The 12118-nt window shown below is 42.1% G+C and overlaps 1 protein-coding gene across 1 annotated transcript; it reads left to right on the top strand.

Annotated features, from left to right (window-relative positions):
* Positions 1-17: 17 nt before the first annotated feature.
* Positions 18-11877, top strand: BBS12 (Bardet-Biedl syndrome 12). The gene is given in 24 exon segments (XM_030564628.1): positions 18-138; positions 3105-3269; positions 3423-3471; positions 6582-6682; positions 6685-6741; positions 6744-6770; positions 6773-7016; positions 7018-7095; positions 7097-7314; positions 7317-7363; positions 7366-7438; positions 7441-7608; positions 7611-7832; positions 7835-7864; positions 7867-7953; positions 7956-8150; positions 8153-8202; positions 8204-8312; positions 8315-8403; positions 8405-8449; positions 8451-8499; positions 8502-8546; positions 8549-8589; positions 8591-11877. Coding segments are annotated over 21 exon segments (2130 nt in total). The 5' UTR covers positions 18-138; positions 3105-3269; positions 3423-3471; positions 6582-6597; the 3' UTR covers positions 8762-11877.
* The last annotated feature ends 241 nt before the right edge of the window (positions 11878-12118 follow it).

Below are 12118 nucleotides of genomic sequence, written 5' to 3'. Positions count from 1 at the left end.
ACCCGAAGCGACGGAAATCCTGCGCTGCGTGCGTGGCTGTTGGGCCGTGTTTAGAACGGGAATGACCCACGCCCGCGGGCGGCCCGGGGCCTTCCCTGCGCGTGGGGAGAGCGCGAGCGCGGCTGGCGGCGGAGAGCGGTCAGTAGTGCGGGGCGGCCCTGCCTCTGTTGAGGGCCCAAGCGGCTGAACACGGATTCCAGCTGCTGCGGCGAGTGGGGTTTGTCCATTTCCCAGCTGCGGTAACAACAGCGGGCGGGGGGTAGCGCTCGTCACTCCCGCGGGAATCCGTGTGCTGCAGCCGTCTCTGAGCCCACGGCTGGGCGGGGGGCGTGGCTGGCGGGTGCATGCACGGTGGGGCCAGCACTTGCGAAGAGCGCCCCAGCCGAGACACCTTAGCAGCGGCTCCCAGGGGCTGGTCTAGGAGGAGCCATTCCTGGGAGCGAATCCGCCTGGGGGGCTATGTAGTTTCCTGCTTGAGACTTGAGTACAATAGTAGATAGGCCATGCGCTTGGCAAGACTAGGTTGGGGGAGGCCTCTGCTAATGAGCAAACTCTGTTCTAGTACCTAATCACCTTCAGCCAACTTGCTCCTTCGCTCTCTTTCATTTTTAAAAACAGATACAATGTACACAGTTGTTTCCCTGTGTGTTTAACAGAGCTGCAGACCCTCCTTTAGGGAAAAGGAATGCAGGCTTCTGAGACTCTGTCACTGGCCACAACAATTTATGAGAGGCTGTCACGTGCCCTGCAGATTGAGCTTGTGAAGAATCCTTCCTTACCTGCAAACAGGCAGAGTCGGGAAATGCAGCACTCCAGGGAGTCTGATGCCTATGCACCTATTCAGGGTCCAGTGTTCCTAAGATAGGGTGACCAGATGTCCTGCTATTACTGGGACCATCCTGTTATTAGGGGCTTTGTTTATATGGGCAACTATACATCCATGCCCCTCCTTTACCCTCCCCCAAAAGTGTCCTGATTTTTCAACACTTGCTATCTAGTCACCTTTCTTCTGAGATACTGTGGAATTTACCATCCTTGTTGCAAAATTTAACTTGAGGTTCTAGACATAATTTAAAATAAAAAAAGGAGGGGGCAATTCTCCACTGAGCTAGGTATCCCCCTTTATGCCACTCTGGCAATGTTTAAAGGACTTAGGGAAAAGTTTTTCAACTAGTGATAATCACGCCTTGGATTAACCTCACTGGCTATGATTACTGCCACTGTGCAACACCTTGCATAAGAGGCTCCTGCAGAGACAGTCCCCCTTCTCTGCACCTGCTGGTGGCTTAGGGATGTAATAAGGTATGTCTACACAACTGCTGGGAGTGTGCTTCACAGAGCAGCTAGCTAGACCCACACTAACTCCACCCAAACAAGTATGCTAAAAATAAAAGGGGGGCTGTGGTGGCATGGGTGATGTCTTGGGCTAGCCACCCAAGTATGTATTCAAATGAAAAAGGAATGCAGTCTTTTAGGACTCAGGCTTGATCTACACTGCCAACTTATGACTATAAAATAACTACATAGTTGAGAATGCAATTATACCAACCTAACTCCAATGTAGACTGTGTTATGTCAACGGGAGGGCTCCTCCCTTCAACATAGGCCCCACCTCTCACACTGACCAGAGAAGCTCTTCAGTCGGTGTAGGTAGTATCTTCCTTAAGCACTGCAGAAGCACTAGTGCAGCTGAGCTATTGCAGTACTGTAAGTGTAGACAAGCCCCCTGTCTCTAGCCAGAAAAATTGATGAGAAACTATCACTCTCCAAATAGCAATATGCTTGAGGTAGATGGAATAAGGAACTGCTGTTACTCTGCATGGCTCATAGTAAACTAAAACATTTTTCAGCTGCTTGTTTTCCAGTAACTGCAGCTGCACCAGGGCTAGCAAATGGGTGTGTGGGTGGGTATGTGCACTTATGTACAGACAATTTGGCAGTTTTTACTAACACTTCATGATGATACACTAAGAGCTGGAAAATTGATTCAAATTTTATGGTGTAGAAAGACCTTTAAGATTAAGATGCTACTGGGGAAAGCAAAGCAAAGTAATACAAACATGCAGTCTCTCTATTTCAGATTGTAAAAATAAGCTGCACATTTTAGGCCAAAAAAGATGATGCAATGCAACATGCTCTTTTTCTGGAAAAGAGTTTTCTTCTGCTCGGCTATTTACAGAGGATAGGCTTTCCAGTGGAGTTGGTCCTGTAAGTCAGTGCACAGGTAGGGTTGGTAGAAACACATTAAGGCAGTCGAAGAGTCTCAGGCTAGTTAAACATCACATCCCCTAGGTGGCATAGTTATTCTGGAAGAACCCCCAGAGTAGATGCAGCTGTGCTGACAGACAAGTGCTTCTGTCGGGGTAGCTGATGTCACTTGGAGGTGGCTTTCTGTTGGCATATACTGTGTCTACACTACTGGTCTTTGCCAGCATAGCTATACCAACATAGCTATGCTGGCAAAGCATTTGCAGTGTAGACAAGGCCTCAGTTTCTCCATTGATGCTTCTCCATAGACAATTCCACCTCTTACTCATTCATTATCTTACAGGGTCTTCCTCCTTTTCTTTCTTCACTCTTCCCTGGCCTTTTCTGATTTAGGTAACTTGAAAATATAACCCAAACTAACTTTTTTTTTTTTTGATGGGTGGAGAAAGAGGGGAGGAAGAAATATGAAATGACTAAATTCTAAATGCAATGTCTTGTACCACATGTTGATTTCCTGTGTTACAGTCACTTGTATGTTATGGTTATCACGGATGTACATGTATGCATGGTGGAAAAGAAAAAAGTTACAAGCATTTATAGCTCAAAAATGAGTATCACTGGATCTTTTAAATAAAATATCTCAAGCAAAAGATACCCAAATTGCTTTATGAACTGATCTACAGTTATACAAAGCACTGTAGGGATTACTTCACATCTCTAGTATACTCTGAAGGGTGAAATGAAGCATCTATTTTACAGCAGCAGTCAAGATTTAGGACAGGAAATGAGGATACCTTTTTCAGTTGAAATATCAGGGGAAACTTTAGCTGAACAGCCTGTAATTGACAGTGTTGGAATTTGACCATAGCGCTGGTGCAACTGCCTCTGTTTTACAGAAGGTGCCGCAGTGTCTTTTATCACAAATCACTGGACTTTCGTTTTTCATCTCATCTGATAGACTGCACCATGGTGCCTCTTAACCCCCATGCAGCAGCACAGTTCAGTACTCAGGCACATCTTCCTCAATGGGCAGAAGACTTGATGGGACTGCTGGTGATTGGGTAAGTCCCAGTAGAAACAGAGAGAACACTCATGGGGGCAGGGGGTTGCAGAAGTGGCCTTCCCCCCCCGAGGCTTTATCTACTCACTGGCCAGCTAGAGAGGAGGGGAGCTGATTGGTTTCTCATTTTCTCCTTTCATAATTTAAATCCTAGCTTGGCCAGGCGGAGCTTCTTTTTGCTCAACAGCCCCACCCTGTTACCTGTAAGTATATTTTCACAGCTGTGTCTTGCAGATGCTGCAGCTCTGACCAGTTGCCTGTCTGGGGGTCAGGAAGGGGTTTTTCTTCTATTGGGGCCAAATTCTCATAGTTCTGGTAGAGGTTTTTTTTCCTCTCAGCATTCTGGAGGTGCACTTAGGTAAAATAGAAATAGGATTGAGGCCAGGTCTATACCAAAATGTTAGGTCAACCCAGCTCTGTTGTTCAAGGGTGTGAAAAAGCCAACCTAACCCCAGGTGTAGTCAGTGCTAGGTTAATAGAAGAATTCTTCAATCAACCTAGCTGCTGCCTCTCGGGGAGGTGGATTAACCACAGCGACAGGAGAACCCCCATGCGCGCACACACTGTAGTGAGTTTATGCTGAAGCGCTGCAGCAGTTTAAGTGTGGACATAGCCTTGGTAGTTGATAGGGATTTTAGTTTGTTGCACCTTGCAGCCACTTTCCAGTGCATTTAAAATGATTCCCAGAAGTAGAAGACCTGGGCTTTGTGTTGATGGGATGCGGAAGACCTTGTGGCCTTCATGGACTGATGCCTACCACCATTTAGTAACCTCTGTCCCCCTCATGGGTGGTGGGGGTACTGATAGGATTCAGAAGAGTGAGCTGAATTCTAGTGCTAAGGTGAGAGGGTCTGCTCTAAGTTATTGGTTCATATGGTAGGAGCCTTGTAACTCCTGCACTGAAACCATTTAAAATGTCTGGTATGTGAGGGTATGGGTGACTGGACAGCAAGTGCCCCACAAGTTTAATGAAGTTTCAGCCTGCTCCTTAAAATCCATCCCTGTGTCTGTCTTCATTCGCCACAGTGTCTGGATAAATAAATAATGGTGTAACTGGTAAAATTGTTAAGGATTCCACTCATGCATCTGACGAAGTGGGTATTCACCCACGAAGCTCATGCTCTAATACGTCTGTGAGTCTATAAGGTGCCACAGGACTCTTCGCTGCTTTTACAGATCCAGACTAACACAGCTACTTCTCTGATACTTGACACTAATGAAAAAGGAGGTTATTTTTTGGAAAATACTGATATATAGCATGACAAGCCTAGATTATTACCCCAAGAGGCTGCCAAGAAAAGTTGCCAGAAACACTTAAGCCTTTTTCTTTTTTTAGGTGCACATTTCCCTTCCCATCCCTCTTCAGTACAGTTTCAGAAGTTAAAATGAGTTGCTTATTTAAAATCCTACTTTAAAAATAATCACAATAATTAGAGACGTGTGGAATAAATGATTCTGAGTCAGTGATTCCTTTAGAACGGATTAAGTTTTATTTAAGTTTTACTAAATAAACTAAAGAAAGTTCTGTGTTCAATTCAAACTTCAATGGTTCCTTTAAGCCTTAGTTCAGAGGCAAGATACTTCTGACTCGTTGTTGTGGCCTGCAGAGACATTGCATGGAACAAATGTATAAATGAACTGGTAAAAATGTTGCTGTCTTACATGCAGAACTTTAAAACTTTACTAGGCAGCCTTGTTAATGGAATGGAAGGGCGACAGGGGATGTCATGAAAAGGAACAAGGATGCATAAATGGCAAAGGCAAAGTTATGTGAGGACACAAAGCTTGATCTTGACTATGGGACAGGAGGGTAAGTCATTGGAGGAATTCAAAGACAGGGTGACACAGTCAGAACAACAAACAAGGCAGATGATTTTAGCAGTGTCATTTTATATAATCTGGAGGGGGGATTATGTGAGTGTCATAGAGGCCAAAGAGTAGAAAGAAGGTAATAGATTAGATTAGGAGGGGCTGGACAAGAATTTTAGCTAGAGGGTCAGTGGGGAAAGTTTTTGGATCTTGGGGCATGTCTATAGGGACACTCAGGAAAGTTCAGATAACTGAACTTGTGACTTTAAATTGCATTAGTTAAACCTTACTAAACCCCTGTGTGGATGCTCTTGGTCAGAAGTAAAGTGGCCTCAGTTTGCTTTGGTTTAATTCACTGTGAATTAACTTTCCTGATGTTCAGTGTAGACTTGCCCTTAGAAATATTGTGATGGGAGAAGCAGTATTTGTAAATGGCCTGAATGTTTGGGGCAAGTAAGGAGGAGGAGTCAAAGAGGGACTACCAGTATATGGGACTGAGTGACAGGGAGGAGAGCGGATGTTTCAGCACTGAAAGAGGCTGTGAAGTGGAGAGGTTATATAGGGAAAGAGAAGGGCATTCCGTTTTGACACGTTAAATAAAGTGATTTAAATTGTTTATTTCTCTGAGCAGTGCCATTGAAGTCCAAGCTGTAAAATCTTTCTATTTTATTCATGAGGCATAAAAAAGTGTGGCTTTAGACCAGTGGTTCTCAAACTTTTGTACTGGTGACCCCTTTCACATAGCAAGCCTCTGAGTGTGACCTCCCCCCCCTTATAAATTAAAAACACTTTTAAACGTATTTAACACCATTATAAATGCAGGAGGCAAAGCAGGGTTTGGAGTGGAGGCTGACAGTTTGTGACCCCCCCCACCATGTAATAACCCCACGACTCCCTGAGGGGTCCCGACCCCCAGTTTGAGAACCCCTGCTTTAAACCATTTTTTCATGACTGTGTTCGGAGAGCCTGCCACTGAGTGGGAATGAAATATCTTCATGAGAAATATGGTAGTTGGTCCCTTTCCAGCTCAGTTTGGAGTCAGTGGTATCACGAAAGGTAGTAAAACCTACGCCTACTAGTGTTTGCAGACAAGATATGTTTCCAGCCCCTGACAACATGCATTCTGAATAAGACAAAACAAATGCAAGTTTTGACATAAGAAAAGAAGTCGGGAGAGGAATGGTTTTAGTCTTAAGGAGTGGTGGTCTTTTTTTATGATTAATTCTGATCTGCTTTATTAAAATACTTGATTTATAGGGTAAAATTAAAAGCTTTTAATTTTGGGGAAAAATCTTCTGTAATGTCTTAGCAGTGCAACATTGCAACAACTGCATGCGTCAGACATGAGCATCTGATAATACAATACATGCAGTGTAAAATTACTTCACTCAATTGGGATTCAGTTAATTTTTGTTAATTATATACTATGTGCTGTTAATTTTTTGTGAAGTATGAAGTCTAGCGCAATAAGGACAGAAGCAATAAACTTGTATTTTGTTTACAGATATTGACTGCTGATCATGGCTTTCAGAAATATGAACAGAAGACGTCACATTGGACTTCAGCAGCTTTCATCTTTAGCATCAATAGGAAGAACACTTTTAGGGCAGTAAAATCATATAAATTTATTGTAGATGAAAGCACCTGTGAGAGTGTTTTGACTTGTCTGCAGTTAGACTTCTTGAAAGTTTGGATTAACTAGTGCAGTGGGACAGCTGCTTAATGAAACAATTCAGGCACAGAACAAAGAATATAAAACTGGAATGACTACCCTGTTGTTTCTTGTTGGTGCATGGAGTAGTGCTGTACTTGAATGCCTTCAGCAGAATGTTCCTTTTTCACTAATAGTATCTGTGATGTCTGAAGGATTGAACTCTTGCAGTGAAAAAGTCCAGTGTCTTCAGCTATCAGTACATGATTTATATAAAGGGCCTAATTCGTTCCATTCACTTCACTTCTAGCAGTCCGGGGCCCCAAATTATTGAAACTAAAACTCCTGGTATTGGAGCTAACCATTTTTAAATCCTCTCTGCATATTCTTAAAGAGGTTCCTGTATCTAAAGAAGAAAGTATTCCTGAAGGCCTTCACTCTCATCAAGCAAGCCCTTGCGATCCTCATAAGAGATGTTTGAATTCACACCTATGCCCTGCAGACTATATAACACCCTCATTGGTTGAACCAGTGGGCAATAAAACTATGCCTGCAGTTCCTGGAAGCAGTTTGATTGCATCCAGCTATATCAAAGAACAAGATTAACTCATAGTAGATACTTTAACACTCCAGGGAAAAAAAACATTGTTCACTCCAAGTAGACAATTTTGGGGGTCCTCCCACTGGGCCTGCAGCATATCCTATGAAATTTATGATTTTAGACAGTTGGCAATGGCTCTTAGCCATGGGAATCAGTCTAGCATGAAATTGGTACAGGATATTGTCAGATGCCAACAAGAAGTAGCTGATCACACAGGTTCTTCTCAATTTAATATTGCAGAAGTTGTGACATGCTGTTTACCAGGATTGTCTGAACATTATCTTGTGTGTGTCCGGGATATATCACTTTAGTATCACCAGAGAAAGCCACTGTTACCAAGCAACTTCAGAATAGACCGCTTCAGATTCTTCTTGTAGATGGTGATCTAACAGAAAAATATCGTCACTTGGGATTTAATAGACCATCAAATGTCAGAACAATATCAGAAAATGTAGGTTTACAAGAAAGTAGCTCAGAAAGTTTATGGATAAATTATGTGTTAGATATTTAATACAAGCAAAAGTAAATTTAGTTTTGGTAAAGGAAATGTGTGTGAAAGTTTAATGGAAAGATGTATCCTGAATAACATATTGATAATCAATCCAGTAACTCTCAATGTGCTACATGCTTTGGGAAGGGCACAGGAGTGCAGCTGGTGACATACCTTTCCCAGGTAAAATGTTATTGCGTGGGTAGCAGTGTCTGGGTGGATTTCTGGAGAACTGGTGACTTGAGCACAATGGAATTGGATAACAAAGTGCCAATCAGTATAAAAGCTGAAGGAATTCATCTGGTAACAGCTGTGCTTAGTAGCACAGTAACTTCAAGATGCAGATCACTGAAGATCGTTCTGGACCTTGTGCTTATCGCCTGCAATCATGCTTTAACTGACCAGAAAGTTTTTCCTGGAGGTGGTACTGTTGAAACTGTTGTGCCTCATCATCTGAAAAAGCTTGAAGAACAATCTTTAAAGCAACCAGATAAAATCCTTCAGAGGATTTTTACATGTCATCTTGTTGGCTGACAAAATCATTGACACAGTATAAACCAGTTGTACTTAAAGCTTTGGCAAGTGTGCTGGCATCAGTACCTTTCAAGAGGTCTGTGTAACACTGCTCATTAATGCATCAGAGTTTGAAGCAAGCGCTTCCATTGAGCATCATCTCAAAAAGCAGCAGACTATTGTTCTCCTTCAGCATATATTCTGAAAGAGTTCAATAAGGAGATAAGCTCATGGTGGATTTTGGTCTTTCAACTAAACCCCGAGGAGGCTGTAAAGATATATGACAATGTTACACCCAAGGTGGAGGCATGGCGCAGAGCTCTAGACTTGGTGCTATTAGTGCTTCAAACAGATGCTGAAATTATCACAGGTCCTAAGAGAAATCAGTTATTAAATTCACATGTATCCCGTGAGTTCATATTTTTATAGGACTTGGTAGGCTTTATTTAGGACTCTAACTCAGTGGGTGGAAAATTTGCAGGTACACGATGTTTGTACAGCTATAAAGCAAACTTTTTAGGGTTGTGGCAATGATATTTACCAATAAAATTCAGCACATGGATGTAGAGACAACTAGATAGTGCTGTAGCTTTTAATTTCTAGAAATGGAGTTTGCATCTGGGTATCCATCCAATCTACACTGTGACAAGGTCAAACTGATGCATGAGAGAAGTATGAAGCTGCTAGGTTGAGATACTAATGGAAATGAGCTCACTATCTCTAAGCAACAATACTGCCCTGTTTGTTCCCATACTCTCTCTACTAACCCTCCTCCCCATTTCTTATGCTACGTTGCATAGGAAGCAAAAAATATAGCTCCAGACTCTTCAGGTGGAGAGAAAAGATTGAAATTTGGTCTGGGTTTCGGGCATGTTTGTGCTTTGCAAAACAATGGCAGGGGCAGCTGAGGGTTTCATCCACAGATTTCCCTTTAGTCAGTTCTTGCCCTTATTCCCTGCTACAGCAGAGTAAGACCTCTCTGTCTTAACTGCTGTTTTTGTGGGTGTTCTGTGAGGGGGCTTTGCTTTGTCTACCCTCATTTCTTATTTCTAGTGGGTTTTTTCACATAAGAAACTTCAAGTCTTGTCTACCCTGTTCCTGGAAGACCTTAGATGACTCAAATACTAGTGAGATCGATATCACAAGTAACAAATGTTTTTTAACTGCCCTTTTCTTTTTTTTTTTTTGGTGACCATCATTTCCCCAAATGCCTGATGCTGTTGAGAGGGATGATTCAACACTTCACCTCTTTAGCTAAGGGTTGAGAAAGCTCCTTCTCTGTTTCTCTGGACTTCTATGAAGAGCTCAGCCAAACACAGGGATGAGAAGTCTTTATGCAAAAAGTACAATGAGGAAAACCCTACATCTTGTGCCTTCTGTGTGGATGAGGAAATGGGCACTCTTTCTTTGCAGGTCCCATTCTGAGTGCTTCAGAGACTAGCTATTGCCTGTTGAGGGGAAATCTACTTTTGTTTGGAAGTCTGAGAAGGTGAGAAGTATTAAGCATATTTCACTGAATATTATTCCAAGTAGTGAATACCCAGGATCAGCTCCTCAGCTAGCCTGAATCAATGTTGTGATGTTAACTTCAGTAGGTTCATGCCAGCAGAGGATCAGGCAACAAACTTGCCACCAACAAGTACTCAGGTGCCCATATAAGACATCACGCAGCTATGTTAAAGGGGTAACTACTCCCTTGGAAGAGGGAGCTTCTCTATGCCTCTGTTTAGAGAGGGTGCTGAGAGGTGGTCCTAGAAGAAATAGCAGTCATGGTGGTATCTATAGACAGAGTAGATATGTTAAAAGTGGAATCACAAATATTACTAGTTAAAATTGAGGTGCACTGGAAAGAACTGACTGAAAAAGCTTGAACTGTGCCTGGCTCAAGCCATTGCCATTACCTTCCTTTTCCTAAGTGTTAAAATTCACTTACATCTGTAGGAAAAGTAAGAACATTTGTCTAGTGAGAAGAGAGACTAGCTTTCATATTATATAATATTACCCCAAAAAAGCTTATATTTCCAACTTTACTAAACAGAACCTGCCTAGGGCCTATATTATAGTCTTGGGCATGACAGTTGACCTCCGTGCCTCATTTTCTGCATTTTAAAAGGGGAATGATAGTATAGACCAGTGGTGGGCAACCTGCGGCACAGCAAGGTAATCTGATTGCAGGCCACGAGACATTTTGCTGACATTGACTGTCTGCAGGCACTACACCCCACAGCTCCGAGTAGCCATGGTTCTCTGTTCCCAGCCAATGGGAGCTGTGAGAAGCAGCACTTGCAGGAGAAGGGGCCACAAGGATATGCTGTCCACCACTTCCTACAGTTTCCATTGGCTAGGAACAGACCTGTGGTCACTGGGAGCTGCGGTGTGGTATTCCTGCAGATGGGCAATGTCAGCAAAATGTCTCGCGGCCCGCAATCAGAGTACCCTGATAGGTAACCTGCGGCCCATGTGCAGCCCATCACTGGTATAGACCTTATTTATAAAGTGCTTAGAGCGCTATGGATGAAATATGCTATCTAAGAGGTAGGTAGATATTCTTTTGAATTAAATTTAATGTAATATAGCAAAAGACAAATTTATTTAGATTTACACATCCTTTATAACCCCTTTTCATTTTTGTACCAGTTACTTTGTGAAAAGTACATTACCAATGATTCATAATCTGTGTAATATAAAAAACTATTTGAAAATATCTGTATTTTGAACCTGTACTGACAGTATAATGTATGTTTTGGTGCACTACAAAAAGTTGCTTATTTTTAATGTTCTTTAATGCTAAGGGAAGACAGGGAAGTAGGAATCATTCATCCATTTTAAGTATGTATATAAATGAGAATGTGTATATGGATATGCCTTTCAATATATTGCTAAGTCAATTTGTACATACTACAAATAGTACTCTAGCCTGCAATAGATTATACTCATGAGTAGTACTGCATTGGTATTGTTTGCAGGAAGAGAGCATAATTTTGTGTTTATATATAGGAATACATTTCTTACTGTAAGAAATATACTACACAGGCTGTCAAATCTTGGAAGAGGTCTCACTTGAAGCACCCCCTCTTGACAATATTTTCCCCTTCAAAATAAAATTAAAGTCTGCCTGGTTTCCTTTGGGTTCTTTTGGTTATCCCTTTTCAACAAAACAAGGGATGACTTTTACAGCGAGCGTTCTATAGTGCTTTCAGTGTGGCAAAAGACCAAATCTGAGTCTGGATAATTTAGTCAAGAGTCATTTTACCATCTAGCAGCATTTAAATAGTAAGCCAAGCCAAGATGGAATTGGTATCAGTTGTAACAGAAAAGCATATAACTGGAGACAAGTTTCTCAAACTAATACTTTGAATAAACCTCACGGTGAGTGTCTCATACTTTAGGTGAAAACAAATAGAAAAAAGACTGTAAATGGTTGTACTAAAACTGAGTCCTGCTTTTGAGCATTTTTCTGTCATCACTGTAATAGCTGACACCATTTGGATTAAATATGATTAGATTACTCATCACCACTGCTGCTGTTTGTAATCTGATTCTATACACTTCTTTGGGGTGGGGGGTGGGCATTACATTGGAGGCCAAGAATTTTCTACAGAAAAAAAGAGCTGTTTTACTGTAAGTCCTGGCTCAGTACAAGGGCAGTCAGAAAAACAGCAGTTACTTACAGATATTGTAAATGTGGTGGGCCTTTGTCACTTCCTATGTATTGATCTGACTAGATGTCTCCCTTTGCCTTTTAGGCTTCTCGTCACCTGTGTCTCTCACACTAGAGAAGGTATT

This window comes from Gopherus evgoodei, chromosome 5, assembly GCF_007399415.2.
Source record: "Gopherus evgoodei ecotype Sinaloan lineage chromosome 5, rGopEvg1_v1.p, whole genome shotgun sequence".
Classification (NCBI taxonomy): Eukaryota; Metazoa; Chordata; order Testudines; family Testudinidae; genus Gopherus; species Gopherus evgoodei.
This window is presented reverse-complemented; position numbering and strand designations above follow the sequence as displayed.